The sequence below is a fragment of the Leptidea sinapis genome, chromosome 25 (genome assembly GCF_905404315.1).
Source record: "Leptidea sinapis chromosome 25, ilLepSina1.1, whole genome shotgun sequence".
Taxonomy (NCBI): Eukaryota; Metazoa; Arthropoda; class Insecta; order Lepidoptera; family Pieridae; genus Leptidea; species Leptidea sinapis.
In genome coordinates this window covers 7232448-7252933 of record NC_066289.1, presented here as the reverse complement: position 1 = coordinate 7252933, position 20486 = coordinate 7232448, and the positions used below count along the sequence as shown (strand labels likewise).

General features: G+C 33.0%; 2 protein-coding genes across 2 annotated transcripts in view; one reads left to right on the top strand and one right to left on the bottom strand.

Annotated features, from left to right (window-relative positions):
• Nucleotides 1–15608, top strand: part of LOC126972069 (transmembrane protein 214) — a 29869-nt gene extending 14261 nt beyond the window's left edge. The window contains exons 6-10 of the mRNA XM_050818645.1: nucleotides 880–1105; nucleotides 1905–2047; nucleotides 8418–8541; nucleotides 9427–9823; nucleotides 14159–15608. Coding sequence (XP_050674602.1) covers nucleotides 880–1105; nucleotides 1905–2047; nucleotides 8418–8541; nucleotides 9427–9823; nucleotides 14159–14285 — 1017 coding nt within the window. The 3' untranslated portion in view covers nucleotides 14286–15608. The remainder of the gene's footprint in view (nucleotides 1–879; nucleotides 1106–1904; nucleotides 2048–8417; nucleotides 8542–9426; nucleotides 9824–14158) is intronic.
• A 499-nt stretch (nucleotides 15609–16107) lies between these two features.
• LOC126972099 (deoxyribonuclease TATDN1) lies at nucleotides 16108–19045 on the bottom strand. The gene is made up of 6 exons (XM_050818687.1): nucleotides 18877–19045; nucleotides 18621–18800; nucleotides 17974–18157; nucleotides 17336–17539; nucleotides 16723–16926; nucleotides 16108–16297 (listed from the first exon to the last, which is right to left on the bottom strand). Exons 1-6 carry the CDS (start codon nucleotides 18902–18904, stop codon nucleotides 16189–16191), a joined length of 909 nt encoding a protein of 302 aa, XP_050674644.1. The 5' UTR covers nucleotides 18905–19045; the 3' UTR covers nucleotides 16108–16188.
• Nucleotides 19046–20486: the final 1441 nt, after the last annotated feature.

Below are 20486 nucleotides of genomic sequence, written 5' to 3'. Positions count from 1 at the left end.
GTGTTATGAAATTTAAAAGAATTGTTAATAAACGTTTGTGTGGGAAAGGTTATTATAGCATAAACTATTTTCTTAATGACACCACGGACTGGGAATAAAGCGAACACCCTCAGGCTCTTTAATTATAAATGTTTATTGTACGATATTACATTTTAATCCATATTTTATATTTAAAAAAAAAAGCCCGCTGAGATTCTTGCGCCCATTCTTCTCAGGTCTGAGGCAGTCTCTTTTGAATGGGTGGTAGTTTTTGACGTTCAATAAGTGATTTTAAATCCTATTTTGAATTAAAATATTTGAATTTGAATTTTGAATTACAATGTAATTTTTATTTACTTCATGGATTAAATGTTAAAAGAGATAATATTATAGTAAAAATAATATCTGAAAATTATAATAATATGATTGGTGCTGGGGGTGTTGATTGAATTGTTTGCATTGCGAATATGCTTTACCAGTGGGAGGCTCCCTTGCACAGGAAGCCGATTAGATTATGGGTATCATAACGGTGTATCTTTCTGCCGTGAAGCAGTAATGTGTAAACTATGACTCGGTCTGAAGGGCGCCGTAGCTAGTGAAATTACTGGGCAAATGAGACTTAACATCTTACGTCTCAAGGTGACGAGCTCAATAATTGTAGTGCCGCTCAGAATTTTTGGGTTTTTCAAGAATCCTGAGCGGCACTAATGGGTAGGGTGTATCAATTACCATCAGCTGAACATCCTGTTCGTCTCGTCCCTTATTTTCATTAAAAAAAAAGTATAAACTGGTATTAGGAGTTATTATGTTGATGGTTTGAAATATTACCAAGAGTAGAACATTAATAATAACCTCATAGAATAGATTACAGACCATATCAGTGTTCTGTCAAACTTTCAGGATATTTACTTTAGCAAAAGTGGTAACAAGCTGCAAGTGACTTTCAATCAGCTGATGAAGAAGCTCCCGAACCAGTACCTGAGTGGCTCCAGTCTGGACCAGTACAACGGTGTGATCGTTCAAAGTCTGGTGGACTGTCTGGCCCGAGACGACTCCTGCAACGCCACCTGGAGACAGCTCTTCCAGAGGTGTAGCAAGCAGAGTGCAACCCTAATCGAATTTATAGGTAAATATTTTATTTATAGTTGTTTAGCTTCAAATTATAACTCTAACTCTCCGTACTGATATGACTTAGGGACCTTCAAGAAATGAGCATTAACCTTAAAGGCCAGCAACACATCTCTTGGCACCTGTTGTTTCAGATATCCATGGGCGGTGGCCTCACCACTCCCCATCTCGAGAGCCTCTTGCCCGTTTACCCCATATAAAAAAAATTAATCTGATTATGCTTGAGTATTTTATTTGATGAACAAGTAAAATATGGTGCTTTACCTACTTTTTTTTATTTTAATATTTATTTGGTTCATGTGGATATTAAAACTTATACCAAAAAAAATATATGACACTAACATAGTTTGCCCTTGACGCTTTTGCACATATTACTACTTATACTACTTTACCAGTGGGAGGCTCCTTTGCACAGGTTGCCGGCTAGATTATGGTTATCACAACGGCGCCTATTTCTGCCGTTAAGCAGTAATGTAGAGGCATTTTGTGTTTTTGTTTATTGAGACTGAACTATGTAGTACGTTAACTTAACGGCATTCCAATGCATTGTAATGGCCAGGGCGTATCAATTACCATCAGCCGAACGTCCTGATCGTCTCGCCCCTTATAGATATAAAAATTTAATAATTTCATCCGGTATTGAGGAGATTATCACGCAGTCCAACAACGCCTATACCGCTTCAACCAATTTTGAATTTATACCCTTAAAATAAGAATTTTAATTAATCAGATGAGTCACTCGTGAAATAACTTTAAATTGTTAATTTTAAATTTTTACTATCATTTGCATAATATAGATACCAATTGGAATGAAGTTAGCCCGCGTTTGAAACACAAGACCCTGAAACTGACGATTACCCATTACAAGGAGGTTTGTGGTGAAACGCTTAAAGGGAAGAAAAAAGATGAAACAGTTATGAAAGCAAATAAGATATGCCAGGTATGTACATACATCATCATCATCAGCCGGAAAACGTCCACTGCTGGACAAAGGCCTCCCCCAAAAATTTCCACGACGATCGGTCCTGCGCTGCCCTCATCCAACGTATTCCGGCGATCTTGACCAGATCGTCGGTCCGTCATGTGGGGGGCCTGCCAACACTGCGTCTTCCGGTACGTGGTCGCCATTCGAGGACTTTACTGCCCCAACGGCCATCTGTCCGTCGAACTATGTGCCCTGCCCACTGCCACTTCAGTTTCATGTATGTACATTAACTAAGTTGAATTGCATTTTGGATATTAAGGGATTTCCTTCCGAATCAAACTCCTATTACATAACGAAATATAAAAATAGCTTAGATCATTTATACGTCTATATAGACTATGACAGCTGTGAAAACATCGAAAAGAGTTTTGAGTTTAGAATTAACCTCTATTTTGAGCTATGAACGCACACTAACACAAAGTGTCATAGAAATCGCGAATGTAAGAAGTATTTTGTCACGCACACTAGAGTATAAACCTAGCCTGTTTTTATCGGTTATCTGACAGATAAAGACTCAATTTAGACGTATTTATTTATTTATTCAATCCACCAGTGATAATTACATTAATAAAAGGCATTTATTTTCTCAAAATTGATTCCTTTAGAATTCTTTTTGATGTCATTTCTAATAACTACTAGATACTACTACCGCTTCGTAAACAAATGGCGCTCTGAGAGAGAAGAAGCGGCGCAAGAAACTCTCCCACCATTCTTTTTTTGCGCTCTTTTCAATAAAAATATACAATATTGTACAATCCTTTCTATCGCTATAAAATAATCACAATCTAGTCCCAGGCTGTCCGATCATTTAGATATTCAGCAGTGGAGTAATAGGATTTACGGCAGAGCCATTTTTTAATAAAACATTTAAATTTATTTATAGATAATGCCTGAACAGTGGCTGGGATATTATTATAGAAGTGTATACATTTACCCTCAAAGCTATTATGTATCTTATGTAATTGTGTAATTCAAGGATCAATACAATATTTAATCTGAATGCATTATCTTTTAACGCAGATACAGCATGCAATTATTATAAGGCTTACAAATATTTATATATGGTATAATCAAATGAAGTTCTTTTTTTATGGAATAGGAGGACAAACGAGCGTACGGGTCACCTGTTGTTAAGTGATCACCGCCGCCCACAATCTCTTGCAACACCAGAGGAATCACAGGAGCGTTGCCGGCCTTTAAGGAAGGTATACGCGCTTTTTTTGAAGGTACCCATATCGTATCGTCCCGGAAACACCGCACAAGGAAGCTCATTCCACAGCTTTGTAGTAGGTGTAAGAAATATACGTTCTTATACATAATTTTAAAAACGTATTAACTTGAAAAAAAATCACAATGAAATAGTTCGCAAAATTGAAATCAGTTAAATATATTTTGTTAATATTACAAATTATTTAATATATCACATAATAAAATTTTACTAGGGAATATTTTGAGTGAGTCCCCGAAAGGATCCAAATGTTTGCAACTATCGTTTAGTATTTTAGACATCCTGGAAATTGGTGAGTTATTGCCGAGAACAGTTTTTCGAAAAGGTCTTTGATGAAGTATTATTGTTTTGCGGGGATATCGAAAGGGAACATAAAATTTAATCTTGGAAACTAAATCTGGATGTTGTTAACTCTCTTAAATAGAAACATCAAATCCAACAAATCTCTTCTTTGGCTCAAGCTATGTATATTATAGTAATATGTTTGCTTTTCTTTGTACGAAGAAAGTTCTTTAGCTTTTCTTTGAGAGAAAGCTAGATGATAGAGAAAACGACTTTGTATCCTCTTTATTCTAATATAAAATATCTAAGCAAAATAGGTGGTTGATTTTATGATCCATTGCAATGTAGAAGTCCAGGAGAAAAAGTTCGAAGAAATTCTAGGAATTGTTTGAAGAAGGCGGCGGTTTAGACAAGATATCTTCAAATCTCTTTCTATTTGTATGTCAATTAATAAAAATACTGTGTAGACCGAGCTTTATGACCCGGCACCGAGTCTTGCTGGAAGGACCATTCTTGGTTATCGAACATGGTGTTGTTAAGGGGCTTCACTACCTTTTCAAAAATGGTTGCTTGATACACTTGTGCCGATGTTTTGATATCTTTTTCACAAAAGTAGTAGTTAAAACTCAGTCAGAGCTTTGAACAAAATGACCGTCATTTTGTTTGTTAAAGTGTTGCTCAATTGTAAATAAATTCTCATCCGTAATCAAAATTCTTCTGTGATGTCACTTTGCGTACCGTTCAGTAGTTGTTTCGTATTTACCACCCTATTCTTTTTTAAATTATCAGCTAAGAAATGACCAGTATGTCTCTTATATACTGCAAGTCCTAAGTCATCTTTAAAAAATATACGCGATATGGTTCTAGGTGTTATCTTCATCTCCCGCGATAAAATCATTTGCTTTCGGACAGGTTTTCATCGAATTCTTTCGGTTACTACTTTGACCACCTTTTTCGTACGAACTCTACGTGTACGGCCAGATCTTTTTCTGTCACAAACAGAGGAGGTCTCATTGTATCTATTTTAGTTTTAGAAATTGCATTTGGCTTCATACCTAGGTACTTCGTGTAATGAAATCACAGCGATTCGGTTCTCTTTATCACCCCACTCCATTTATTATATTGTACAATGTATTATCGCCAAAATGAGAAAACTCCATGAACAATTATATAAAAATGACAGATTCCAAATTCAAATTTAATATTTTGTTTATTTTGAATTATAACAGTATTTATGGACAAAGTGTTATAATGAATAAAATACTACTAGGCTTATGCGTGCTGGTTCGAGGGGTTGCACCCTGTATCAGCTCGAACCATTTGAGTGCTTGTAACTCAAAACTGCTTGAAGTATGAGTAGGTAATTTAATAGTCTATGAACAGTTCGATAGCTTAACGTTGCTTAGACGTGTCGCTTAATTCTGTGTCCATTTGCCCGTGGTAGGCTTTGCACGGGATGCCAGCTAGATTATGGGTAACACAACGGCGCCTATTTTTGCCGTGAAGCAGTCATGTGTAAGCATTACTGTGTTTCGGTCTGAAGGGTGCCGTAGCTAGTGAAATTACTAGGCAAATGAGACTTGACATCTTATGTCTCAAGGTGGCGAGCGCAGTTGTAGTGCCGCTCAGAATTTGTATACTCATTGTAATGGGCGGGGCGAATCAATGACCATCAGCTGAACGCCGTGCTCGTCTCGTCCATTATTTTAAAAAAAAATAACAGTATTTAACACAGGGAGCGGTTGGAAGAGTTGACTAGATTCCTGCCGTCTAATTGTACTATCGCTCCAACCCTTCAACTTCGTTAACAGTTCTATTTTCACGGTGTTTCTTCCATGTACACAAAACTATAGAATGCCACTTCCTGACGACACGACACGTCGTTCGACACAGAAGCCTTTACACCTATATAGAAACTGGCAACACTCGTGTGTTTTCTCTGGTTTTGCAAGGGGAGTATGTGTGGCGGTAATCAATTAGCATCAGATACCCACGTTTATCTTCTTATGCCATTAATAAAAAAATACAAAACAAGTACTATCTAAAATGTTTTCCCTGGGGTAACTTAATTTTTTAGTATAAGTATTATAATATAGCATATTTATACATTGCATGAACTGCAACAACGTATTAATAATAAATTTAATTATCATAACATTCTTATTCTGGTTAAGCCACTATCTAACGTAAACAAGAACAGGTGACATTTAAGAATGTTTACTTTTAAATGATTCGTTAAATATGCAGTCATTAAGTATATGTTTACGATTTTAGTGTGTTTATATACTATATGCATTCCGAATATAATAATATGTGCATATTAAATCAATTATAATCTAGATGTATTAGATAACTTATTCGCTTCCTTCATTCGCGTTTTCACTATTCGCGGATCTAATCGCTACATAAATATTAATAAAAAGGATTCCATTAGGTATCCAACCCAAATGTCCTTTGTAAACGCGTCGTCAAATGGACAAATAAAATGTAAAGCCGAAGATAATATTTTATCAATATGGTTAAAAACTTCAACATAATTGTTTTTTTTATTTGATTATTTCTTACCATTCCATATTCATGGTTTCTGTATTAACGGAAAATATACCGGCGAATAAAGAGCTTTTACTGCAGTGAATCGTAAGAATACTGTCTATCTAGAAGTTAAAAAAAACGTTCGTGCCTATAGGGATGTGAGCTGTCCATGACATACTATGCTTGTCAAAGTTTGACATACGCGTAATTTACGATCGATCGATAGAGCCGATGACAGCGAGTGTGGCTGACACTCGCTGTCATCGGCTGAGTTGGACATCGGCGTTCCGTAATCATTGAAATTTGAATTGGGTACGTCGTACGTACCTACTACGTCACTACTCACTCGTCACTTCGTCAGTTTTCGTCCAACTTGATAAGAGACGCAAGTTTGCTGTACTATGCGTTTCTAGAACTAAATAATATTGTGTTAAAATCGACAAAAAAATTGTTTAACTACGATCATAAAGTTAAGACTAACTTAAATATTTTATTTGATTGTTAAATAAGGTGAGTGACTATTCTAATAACCATTACAATGTTATTGATTGAGTTTTTCCATTGGGCGTTGCTTTAGATGAAAATTACGTACAACCTTACGTGTAAACTTGATTTACAAGTATCAACAAATAACAAGTGACATTCATTCGTTGAAGCACCTAACTGTTAATTTTAAGTTCAAGTTGGACACATTAAATAGTACGCGCACGTAGGGACGCAGATCAGTAAGTTGTCATATAATAAATTCTTAGAAGGGGCATCTGTATTCCTAATATAGATTGGATAATTTTGTAAAGCAAACGGTTATATCCTTTGCCATAGGTAGGTTACTTATTTTCAGTAATTTATGAATAAGTTTTCCTTAGTTGCAATTATGTCGAATTAGAGCAAAAGTTAAACTGATATTATATTTGATAAATGTGTGTATTTGTGATGTCTAGCTTAAATTGCAAAATATACAATTACAATTTCAAATGAAATAATTATCTTGGCAAATATATATTATTATTATTTAACATTTGATTCATCATGATTTATGAGTATCACCAGTGTAAGCTATCAGCTACAGGAGATCTTATGAAGAGAAATATATATTACCCTATCCAATTTTTTATAGAAGTGAGGTTGTACTGGCAAATAGCTCTTCTGGTGGAAAGTAAAAAATACAAGCTACCAATTGACATTTGCAATACCAACAGGTCAAGGATGCCAGTCTTTTACCAATAATTTGCCATTTGTTGATGATATAATGTAACCTTGAAACACAGGTTCACAAAGTGAAGTTTAAATGGGAGAACCTTACATTAATATTGAACTGAATTGAGATAGTCTCAATCCATAAGCTATCCATCTGAAATGCCTGCCCTTATTTTTAATTATAATTGTTACAGTTTATCAGCTTTATGTACTCCACTTAAATTATGGTAATTTTACTCTAAACAAAGAGTTGAGTGAATTGTTGAATTCTACTGTCTAGTATACAGGGGATTTTGGTCTTCAATTTAAAAGAATATAGTTTTATCCGTGTTTTAATGAGAAACAGCTACAATAACATTAGAATGCTAAGGTAAATTTTGCGACTACACAAGACTATAATAGCTCAGATGGGAACACTGGGTGATCCAGAAAGCAGAAGACCCCAGTAAGAAACCAGATGTCCTATTAGTTTTTTTTTGTTCAAGCTTTCTTCATTCTTAAAAATCTGAGCAAGTTCGGTAGTCTGGATATTTTCATATTGTCATACATTTATGAAAATTTAATATACATTCACAAAAATCGTCACCTTTTTGCTCTTAATAGTTATTTTCATTATTATAACACTAGAAATAAGGGATTGCTTGTAACTAATTCTAGTAGGCTTCATAAGATACATAATAGCTTAAAGGGTAAACTTTTATTATAAAGTCCCAGCCACTGTTCAGGCATTATCTATAAATAAATTTAAATTTTTTTTAAAAAAAATGCCTCTGTCGTAAATCCTATTACTCCACTGCTGAATATCTAAATGATTGGACAGCCTGGGACTAGATTGTGATTATTTTATAGCGATAGAAATGACTGTACAATATTGTATATTTTTATTGAAAAGAGCGCAAAAAAAAAGAATGCTGGGAGAGTTTCTTGCGCTGCTTCTTCTCTCTCAGAGCATCATTTGATTCCGAAGCGGTAGTAGTATCTAGTAGTATAAGAAATAACATCAAAAAGAATTCTAAAGGAATCAATTTTGAGAAAATAAATGACTTTTTATTATTTTACATATATGTATTATGTTTGTTCTTGTAGGATATTCTAGACAGGATGACAAATACTAGAAGATTCCCTTGGATATGGGCCAGCTTCTTCCTGTTGGTCAGCATTGCAGGTATCATCTCATATGATGTGTCAAGAGTTGGTGGTAATTTCCCAAGTAAGTACTTACCGAACAACAACTAAGAAGAAAAAGAAGCTAGATATGGAATCTTGGTGCTATCAAAGAAATGCATAATATAATATTGTTTACATAATTATATAAAGTCACTATCATTTGTACGTTTATCTGAATACAAGTACCGGTGATAGTAACTTTGTTATGTAAATAAAAGATATTTAATTAATCTATTGACCTACATGATTTGAATATTATCTATCAGTGCCGCAACAAAGTATTATAGTTAACCATTTATATGCTTCTAAGTACTAACCGACTGTTTTAATCGGACTGACACATTTTTTCTGCTTGATGCCAAGTTGGCATTTTTCTTCAGCAATTGTCATCAGTGAAATTGGTATTGTCAAAAATCTGCTAGAAGTGTTAAATCATAATTAATTTAGTATTAATTATGTATGAGGTGATTTTCTTTGCTTCAATAAAATTTAATTAAAATTTTAAGGTTCCAAAATGATTGAGTCGTGTATTTGTTTAAAGGCATCACCTGAGTATAATATTATGTCTTTTTTTAAATATGGGTCTTAGTCTATTGTTTTTCTTGGCTTCTTATGCAATGCAATAATATATGTTTTATTAGTCTTTTATTTATCCTCCTGTTATGCATATTATAATATAAAAGAATTCTCACTGTTTTTATTTTGCTGACAGTATATCTTTATTAGAATAATTTGTGTTAGGAATCAAATTATGTAGGCTTTTTTATATTATTGATTAGAATCCTAATATATATTTACTTAAAATTGGTTTGTATAGTGAGAATATTTGATCTTTTCCTTGTTCAGGCAAATCATGTTTAAAAGTAGACCACAATACTAATGTTGTATATTTTCTACTTAATCTTAATAAACTTTTTTTTTTTTTCAGAAAGCACAACAGGTCAGCTTTTAAATGATCTAGGTTTGTTAGAGCAGAGTCAGAAAGCATGGCAGAAGACACTGTCCTCATCGGCTCGTGGATACATTTGGATGGAAAATAATGTACCCGTTTACTACACTCAATTTATTGAAGTTTCTAAACCATACGCAGAGCTATCAAAGGATGTATATACCATAGCTCTAAAGAAAACTGCAATTATATATAGCAATATACGGGACTATGTTCAAGAGAAAACGCCAGTGGTGCTTGCAAGTATTGAAAACTATGCCCCAGGTGTTATCGAGACAATTCAAGTGTACTCGGCAAATGGATTTAATGCTTTGAAGAAATATTCAAATGATTATTATCAATTGACAGCCGATTATATGAAGACGAAAGTTTTTGTGTAAGTTTTGCATTTAAATGTTTGTGCTTACTTAATTTCAAGGACAACAAGGTATTAAGTTGTTCTACATGTGTGTTTCAATTCTATTACATAAACATATAAAGCTGTTCACATCAGTTGATTTTTTAAATAATAGCAGTTTAAAGGAACAATTGTAATACTTTCGCATTGAAAAATAAAAATAGTCTATTCTAAGACTGGTGAATGTTTGTTACAATTCCATTGACATTAATTCAATTGTATTTATTAATGCAGTTGTATTAATTTCAATTTAGAATATAAATACAGTCAAAATCTGTTATAACAACATTGAAGGGACTACTCATATTGAGTAGTAAAAACCGATAGTTGTAACAACCGGTGACAGGTATTAATAGGAAAGATAATATGTATATTCATGTAGGAAATTAAACTGCATTTTGTTTACTTCAATACAAACGTATAATATAAAAGAACAATATCATTTTTCCATCATTTTTGTATGCATAAAATCTGTAATTTTAGTTTGTTTGAAACACTTCTGTCGTGCATACACATTTTGTAATTCACGTTGGATTTTAATCAGCGTTACGTCACAATTTCCCTGCATGTGGAACTCTTCATTAAAAAGAACAATCTTTCGTAATACACTAACAGCATTGAGACCGTCAATCAAAGTTGGCACTGTAAATTGTTCTTCAGAGTCTTCCTGTTCATTTTCATTTTCCTCTTGAACTTCACGTACAATATCATCCTCCGTAGCTGGTGCACAAATTGCAATAGACTGATCTACATCAATGAACTCGTCTGTTTCAGTAGTAGATAAAGCAGGTCGTAAATTTTGGGCTAATTGAGCCAAAGAAATATTGTCCTCTTCATCTTCGTCAATCACATCATCTGAGGTTCTTGTTATAAGACTTGTAAGATCTTTAAAACCTGCATGCAAAAACTATAGCTAACTGCATCCAAAGCAGTTAGCTATAGTTTTTTGTGAAACTTTTTCCCATGCTTCGGATATCATCAAGATGGCATCAAGAACCGTAAAGCTGTTCTGATTATTACTGTCAATGCTAGGATTAACTTTAACACTTGCAGTCTTCTATAATGAGATTTTAAACATCTTATTACACCTTGGTCCATAGGTTGCAGTACAGATGTAACATTTGGTGGTAAGAACACGAGTTTAATACACTTCAGATTAGTAACAGCCGGATGAGCAGGACAATTATCAACTAAAAGAAGAACTTTCTTATTGTTTGCTTTTAATTCAGCGTCCCAGTTTCGTAACCATTTTTCAAAAATTTCCGATGTCATCCATGACTTCACATTGTTTTCATACGTTACCGGCAATGAGCGTATGGTTTCTTAGATTTCCCAATAACTAAAAGCTTCCTTTGCAGCAAATATGACAGGATCCTGTCATATTTGCTGCAACCATGATCGTTAGTCTCGTCTTGGACATTTTTCCTCCCGAACAATTCTCTCCTTTGAATTTTAAAGTCCTGTCTGGTGTCATATTGTAAAAAAGTCCGGTTTCGTCTGCGTTATAAATGTCTTCTGGACTGTAGCCTTCGCATAATGTAGGCCACTTTTGCGTAATCTATTCGTCTACAGCATCTTTATCCACACTGGCAGCTTCACCACTCATTTTCCCGCCGACAATGCCATGTCGAGCCCGGAAACGTTGAATCCAACTAGACGAGCAAACAAAATCTTCACCAAAACGTTGAGCAAAATCGTTTGCTTTTTGTTGAAGAATTGGTCCATTTATTGGCACTACTACATTAAATACTAGCTGACCCGACAGACGTTGTTCTGTATATAATAAATAAAATAATGTTTTTATATGAATTTGTCAATAATATACCATAACATCAAAAATTACTTCGTAAAATATGCACCCTGCTGTCGTAATGAAATTGTTTCACAGCAGAACTGTCAAACCGTGCGTCAATAAATTCTCTCATAGAAATTATGTATGGACACATCAAAGGAAAAATAAATTTGTTGTTTTTATTTAATTTAGCAGCATTTTCCTATTTATTCAACTTTTAAACCTTCTCTAGACTTCCACAAATAATTCGAGACCAAAATTAGCCAAATCGGTCCAGCCGTTCTCGAGTTTTAGCGAGACTAACGAACAGCAATTCATTTTTATATATATAGATAAGTGGAATTATTTAAATACTAGCACTGTACAGAGCAGTAAATTGTGCTTTGTTTGATAATAATTAATATGTATTTATGTAGCTTAAGGTAAAATTTTGAGTCATTACCGCGTTATTGTATGATCACATACAGCCCATACTATTTTACCAGTGGGAGGCTCCTTTGCACAGGATGCCGGCTAGATTATGGGTACCACAACGGCGCCTATATCTGGAGTGAAGCAGTAATGTGTAAGCATTACTGTGTTTCTTCTGTCATTCTAAAGGGCGCCGTAGCTAGTGAAATTACGGGGCAAATGAGACTTAACATCTTATGTCTCAAGGTGACAAGCGCAGTAGTAGTGCCGCTCAGAATTTTTGGGGTATTTCAAGAATCCTGAGCGGCGCTGCATTTTAATGGGCAGGGCGTATCTTTTACCATTAGCTCAACGTCCTGCTCGTCTCGTCCCTTATTTTTATATAAACAATTTTCGTGTTGGCAACTTTTTAAATTTTACAATTCTGAGTTAATTAATTAATATTAAACTATTATGAGTTCAAAAACCAAAAGCACATTCGAAGTGCTGAATTTTTCCTTTCAAGTGGCGTCAGTTTTATGTGCCTCTAATTTCCTTAGGATAAAGAAGTAAAAAAAAAACTAATTTATTAAAACAGTCTACTATCGACATGTGATAAATAAATGAATCATAAATGGTCTCCTTCGGTAAATTTATGAGTAGGATTCTGGATTGAAGTAGGTATTAACGATAAACCAAGAGTCGGTATTTTCCTATTATGTATTATCAATTCAAACGACACATTTGAGAAAAAAAACATAAGCGCGACAATAACAATGTATTATTTTACGTAATTCAAATTTGACGCGCATAATTAACTAGCTTTTTTTTCCTAAAAAAAAAGTGCCAATGAACGATTAACTACAATATTGTTGTCAAGGACTATGTTTCTAGTTGGCAATATTTGTAAATTCAATTTAAAGATTTTTTTTATTATTTTAAAATCATAATAAATCATCTTTATTTGCAGGATAAGGTTAAAATATGGTGTTATTGTCTTAATTTCTTTAATTAAATTCTCTAATTAATAGGTCCTCTTACCCTAACCCATAATGCACAAACTTATAATAATAGTAGATTCAATAACAAAAAATATATTTTTTGACATAAATCAAAATGTCATTTCCGTGACCTATATTTTTATTTATTTATTTTAGATGTACCAACAATAACTCAACTTAACATTAACAATTGATTTGCACTTACATACTAATTCTAGGTTGGTTATTTTAATTAGGAACATTCAACATTTTAAATAAGAAAATTAAATAACTTAGTAATAAATCTTAATTCTATAAACTACCTTTACAATGTTAATAATTATAATGTAAGTGTGAAATAACAAAAAATAAAAGTAAGAATTAATAAGTCATTAACAATCTAATACAAACTATTATCTACTTATTACGTTATTTTTTCTAAAACTTTATTTCTATTATATTATTACATGAATAAAGTGATTTTGAATTTCAAATATCAAACATCTATTCGTCTTGCGAGTTTGCTTTATCAGCTCGAACGTGTGTATTAGACGTAAATTTAGTATACTAGCGTAATAGACAAACACTCCTCATTACGGCGAGACTAAGCTTGAAATGTTCGTGTAAATCACATATTTTTTTTTATGGAATATGAGGACAAACGAGCGTACGGGTCACCTGGTGTTAAGTGATCACCGCCGCCCACATTCTCTTGCAACACCAGAGGAATCACAAGAGCGTTGCCGGCCTTTAAGGAAGGTGTAAGAGCTTTTTTTGAAGGTACCCATGTCGTATCGTCCCGGCAACACCGCACAAGGAAGCTCATAGTACACACCATATTTACTACTATTTATTCACTAAAATATTTTGTATTACAATACAAAATATTTTAGTGAATATGATCTACGAAAATAAGCATCAGTATAGAAGATTCAGTATTTACCTGTGAAATGTTTCTTTAATTGGATTGTTGCTGTAGATACATTCTAACACAGAACACACACACAGACACCATTATTTTTTTTAAATTAATATCTTCAAACCCAGAATCTAATCAATATTGACAAATTGTATTTTGTTTTGAATAAATACTAAGTTAAGGTAAAATAGAAGATTGTCAGTTCTATCTAATCTTAATCATTATTTTTACAGTGGAGACTGGTCTCCAGAGATTCTCCAGAATAAGACACAGGTAGCACTGAATGCTACCAGATCCCATGTAACCAATTACCTGCATTGGTTCAGAAAACAAGTCCACACTTACTCTGAAATACCCTGAAAACTGTGTTGTGGACAAGTGAAAAGTGAAGTGAAAGTGCTTTGACCCATTGTATTGAGTGTTTTGAAGATATATTACTATTGTGTTTTAAGTAGGTAAGATAGTGAAGCAATATTGCCTTTATGTACTTGTAGTCTGTTAAATGGTTTGGATTCTCAAATATTATGACGGAAAATTTGTTATGTAAGTGGAATGCTACTACAAAGAATTGTTAGACATCAATATTGTTCTTAAACCGCAAATGGCAATTAAATTTGGCCTTGATTGATTTTACCATAGATCATTTATACATCTAGATAGACTATGACAGTGATTGATTTTACCATAGATCATTTATACGTCTAGATATACTATGATATCTGTGAAAAGGTTGAAAAAATAGACTTTAGAACTAACCTCTATTTTAAGCAATTCACACACACTAACCTTATATTCCTGGCCTGTCTTTATTGGTCGTCGAACAGCAAGAGACTATCTAGACGTATAAATTATCTAAGGATTTTACAATTATGCTCTTTTTGTGCAGAACAAAACATTTAATATTGTGGGTGAATGCACTTTGAATTCATCAATGAAATTATTTTAATTTAGGCCTATTTTATTTTACAAATGATCTGTTGCTATTATTGAGAAATGAAATTATTTATTTTTAATCAAAGTATTGCTGAATTAGTTTCTATGTGATCATGTTTTAAATTTTATAGAACTGTACCAATTTTATACAAAAAATTCATTATGTAGTCAACCAGAGTGTTCTTAATTAAATTTCTTAGATATATATTTATTTTACAATCTGTTGCTATTAGACAAATTCATAAATTTGTGTTATATTGTTATACATGTAATGTTTGCTACTAATATGATCAAACTCTTTTACTTTATGATAAATACTTTACTTTCTCATTTAGACATTTACATACATCATACTCATTTCAGTGATAGAACCATAGACTAAAAACTGGGATATTTAAAGACTTGCAAAGGTTGATATGTCATTATGTGATTTACACAGATCCATTTAAGGTTACTATAGCATGACATTCTGTGCACAATGATTTGGTGCTTTATCTTAGTTAGGTGTCATATTTTATAATATATGTGTGATCACTACCCCATAATTCCATGACATTTTCACTGCAGTATTGAAAAAACATTCCCTGATGCATTTATGATTGTAAATTCTATCAGAGTTACCGAGTAGGATTTGTCAGATCACAAACTTATTGCTTACAATTTATTGTAATTTAGGGCTATAAGTTTTGTAGTGTATTTATTTTGTGTTGAGAATGGTGTTTTTAAAAATTTAATACAGAATCTAAAGAATGTTGTTGTTTTTTTTTTGTAAAATGTAAGATCACATAGCAGATCTTGAAAAAATGTTTCTTCACACAGGGATAGAATGTGTGACTTCCTGGTGAATTTAAACAATTATTTATTATAAAAAGAATTAAATCTGCAAAAGCACCTCAAAGAATTGAAAAAAATTAGAAGTGATACGGATGATTTTAATTATTTGCGCGTTTACATGAATAAATCCCCTTTGTCATTACTGAAAAATAAATTCCGTTCTAACAATTTTTAACAATAAGCTTATATATTGAGTCACTTGAATTTAATGAAAATTTAAATAAAACTATGTCACACACAAATTTTTCACATGGGCCCTTTTAATAGGGCCCTGGGCTGCATGTTAGGCCTTATTAGCCCTCATTTAGATCTGTCTGCTCACATCCAAAATATTTTGCTCAGTATATGACAATCGCTTCAGCCAATCAAAGTCACATTGACAGTGTATTTTTGAGTATTAAAGAATTGAAGCAAGTTTGTTCAGTGATAAGTATTTATTATGTATATATTTTAAGAACATGAGATAACACTTAAACTTATATCAACAATAAAAATATTATGAAGACATATTACAAAAAAATAACTTATTCGTGTTTTCATAAATAGCTTCAGATAATTGATTAATATCTTCATTTCTTATTGCCGCTAACACTTCAAGTACTTGCCTGTAAAATAATACATATATGTCAGTTATTTATAGTTAGTTATGTCCAAAATGCAGATTTTTTTGACATGACATTTTTAAGTTAAGGCTTTGATTATAAGAGATTCTCAACACTAATATTCACGACGCAATAAACATCAAAAAAATGTAGGTCTAAATGAGTTCAAAGGAATAATTTTAGCTATAATAATAATATTGGTAATTTTTGTAACTACACACTGTCTATGAATGATATACTCATCACTCTATAAATGAATGAAAAAAAAATGATAAAAAGCTGTATGACAAATTACAATTTCCATATTTTGATATACATATTGTTATAGCACCTCTCTAATTTCTTTACAGTTTTTGTTTTTTTTTTGTCTGTTCAATATTACGAGTTTCATGGTAAGCTATTGCTATATTGAAATAGTAAATACTAACACAATATTAACAGGTTCATTTCTTCCCTTCACTTGGCTTCCTGGAGTAAACTTTTCCTTTTTAACTGAAGGAAACTTAGTGAGAACATGTTTATATCCAGGATGTGTTGGCTTCACTTCACACCATGGACAATCCGTCTCAATTAACAGTCTTTCTGTTGGTATTTTTGATGCCACTTCTAAATTTTCTTCGGTTCTTAGAGAACTGGAAACAAAGTAAAATTTAATATTTATTGTGTTACAAAAACACTCACTGAAATGTTCATATATATTCTAAAACACATTAGCAAGTCGGCCAGCACCTCCGGAATGATAGTAAATGGCCATTAAGTGGGCTGTTAATTTTTCTCCACTGGCATTATTAAATAAATTTGTCTCATGTAAATGCTTTTGTTTAACACCTCTAAAACACCATGATCACCTAATGCTGGCCTGAACCTAGGCACTTCGTCGGATAACAGAGACATCATGGGCGGGGGCAACATATGAGGAATACTTTAATAAATATATATAATTTAATTAAAGTACTTAATGAGGAGGAGGAGTAAAAGTCATTACTCAATCCCAACCCCACTTAGAAAATTTAACAATATAATCAATAATATTTTACTCACCAACCATTTATGCCAATATACAATCCAAGATCTAATATCTTATTTAATGCATCTTGATTGCCATCAAACGAATGGACAACACCACCATGTAAAGAGTCTCTATTTCTGTTCAATATTACTACTAAATCATCGGCAGCAGCTCGGCAGTGTAGGAACAAGGGCAACTTGTGTTCATTGCATAATTGTAACTGATGCTCAAAATATCTGTACAACAATTAAAAAGAAAGGAATTCAAATATGTTATAGGGTGTAAAAGATAAAAGATCTTTAGCTTATTACACACAGACTATTATACAGTTACCTACACAAAACATTTACAGTTTACAGCCACAAAACATTATGAAGATTGATGTTTGTGAAATAAAAACATTTAGCTTGATGCATTGGGCAAGAAACAAGACAATTATTCTGGTGAACTATGTCCTTCATTGTTGCTATGTCCAGTAAATCTGCAAATGTTTTTGTATACTAGTTTGGGTTCAATTATTTCCAAATATAACTCGATAGTATAAATAATGATAATCCTCACAATGATCATAATAATAGCAAGGTGTGAAATAAAAAAAAATATATGTTAGCACTTCCAACTCCTTTAAATACAATAAGGTTTTATTGTTAACAAAATGAGTTTTACCTACTTGAGTTGTATATCTTTCTCACAAAAATTTGTCCTGTCATAATCTAATCCACATTCTCCAATAGCAACCACCTTGTTTCTATTATTTCTTATCAACTCACTCAGGTTATTTAAGTATTGACTGGAATCTTCCGCAAAATCATTACACCTGGTAGGGTGACATCCGACTGTTGAAAACAGTCTAGCTGGAATTTTAATTTTTGTACCTTAATACAGTACTCCTTTTTTTAATTTACACTGTATTAATGTATGCTGATTGAACCTTTAATAACTAGAGTGCTACATATACTTTCCTCACCAATACAGTTAAGCACTGGCATTTCTAGAGTAACATGGCAGCTTTTAAAAGAATTAAAGAAAATGCAAAAATTTTATATATTATTCATTCTAAAAGAATATGGAATAAGCTTTGAAATGACCATACATTTCTCACATCATATGTTATTTTATGTTATCTTAAAAAAAATTAAATCTTCAAATGACCTAATATACTACTACCATTGTATTGGTATTAAGTACAAAAACAATTTATATTATATACCTATAAGAAGGGTTGAATCAGATAGAATTTGTATCTTAAACTTAGCATCCGTAATGATGTAAGTTTACACTATGGGTAACTAGTAGGTAATATAGAACCCTACTCACAATCGGTTTGGGCAAGCTCAAGAGCCTTCTTACTATCATCTAAGTTTCCACCAGTTATGATCATTGATTGAACGCCGCTGCCCCAAGCACGTTCTAACACTTGAGTTAGATCAGGCTGATGTTTTTTAGAGCCATGATAGACTCCTTGATACATAGCATCAGTTAGATTTGCGCCAATATCTATAAATATTCATAGTTTATTAAGATAAATGTTTTTGTAACCTAATCTTGTGTTGATAGTGTAGCAATTATTTACCAATAAACTTTCTCATACTCTTATTCATTCTGCATATAATTTTGTAACTCAGCAAATTCAAAGCTTCGGTTTTGTTTTATTAAAAACAAACGAGTCTTAACTCTTTATTTACAATAAATTAAAACGTGACGAACTGAGGACTGACTAACTGACAAGCAATTATCATTTAGTATTTACTATTTACCGTGGCGTGGGGTTTTTTTTAAATGCTTGACAAATGACAGTTGACACTTTTGTTACTTTATTTTTTATTAATTCTAGGCCAAGGGCCTTACTGCCTTGTCTTTCGTATTTTTATTTCTTTGGCATTTATTATTTTCACTATTTTGTTTTACAAAAAGTCCCATCAAGTTTTCTCATATCATCTTTCATCATTTCCATTTTCCTTTGACAATGATGTATATTCGATAGCGAATATTTATAGTAGTTTCTTTCATCAAATCCAATCCAGTCTTAAAGTCATCAGTTATTTTACCATTTCCGATAATGTATAATTCTCTAAAGAATATTTTCCATATTTTCCTTTTAGTAAGTCCAAATCCAGTAATATAAGACTTTTGTTACAGTGTATGACCATGATCTTTTTTAAATTATTTATTTAGTGGCACGGTATAACAATGATAATTAATCTTGCAAACACAGTAGAATTTCCGACTAAATCTAAAAATCATTTTATATAATGGTGGAGAAATGTAGGCACTCATGAAGCAATCAATTTCATTTCATTACCGTTTGCAGCAACAAAGCAGCATGCATAGCGAACAGTGTGTTAGTTTAATACATAAATATAAAACAATCTACCTACTACTACTGTTTAATATATAAAAGTAGGAAACAGTCTATCTTTTCTAAATCCAACCACATACCCACAAACGGATGTTTCTCTCGTAGGAATACTTAGTCTGGCCTCTTATTTTGTTTATTTTCAATGGTAACCAATTGAAAATAAATTAGATAAACTAGATTAAAATGGAGTGAGGCGATAAAGAGAATCGAATCGCTGTGATTGTGTGTAATGACACAAAGTAGGTAAGGAGCTGAGAGAAATTATATTAAAAATTTTAAAACTCTCCATACGCTTGGTATTAGTAAAATGTTTGTGTACCGGGCCATTAATCGGTACAACGAGATTTTCACTGTTTGTGACAGAATAAGATCTGGCCGTCCATGTAGTGCTCGTACGATAAAGGTGGTCAAAGAAGTAAGAGAAAGAATTCGAAGAAATCCTGTCCGAAAATCCCAGTACTCTGTGAACGGCTGGATCACTTGGCGTTGCGTAGAGACGTCGCTTCATTGTGTGTCTTCTACCGCATTTATCACGTGGAGTGTTCCGAAGAGCTGTTCAACCTGATTCCTGCCGCCGACTCACGACTCACAGGAACATTGCTGGCCTTTTGGAAAGGTTTTTTAAGGTACCCATGTCGTATCATCCCGGAAGCACGGGACAAGGAAGCTCATTCCACAGCTTCGTATTACGTAGAAGAACACTCCCCATGATGCACTGGGTCCCCGTCAATTCGAGCTGCTCTGAATTGCACGAGGCCAAATGGATAGAGCTGATACTGGGGTGTGCCAGACCAGTGCGCTTTAAGGTAAGTGTTGTCGAAGAG

What these genes read in the sequence shown, in the direction of transcription:
- LOC126972099 (XM_050818687.1), bottom strand. Translation starts at nt 18,904, where the DNA reads ATGAATAAGAGTATGAGAAAGTTTATTG. An exon ending in TATATTGGCATAAATGGTTG is followed by an intron (nt 16,927 to 17,335) that starts GTGAGTAAAATA and finishes CTTTGTTTCCAG; the next exon opens with TTCTCTAAGAACCGAAGAAA. An exon ending in AATGAACCTGTTAATATTGT is followed by an intron (nt 16,298 to 16,722) that starts GTTAGTATTTAC and finishes ATTATTTTACAG; the next exon opens with GCAAGTACTTGAAGTGTTAG.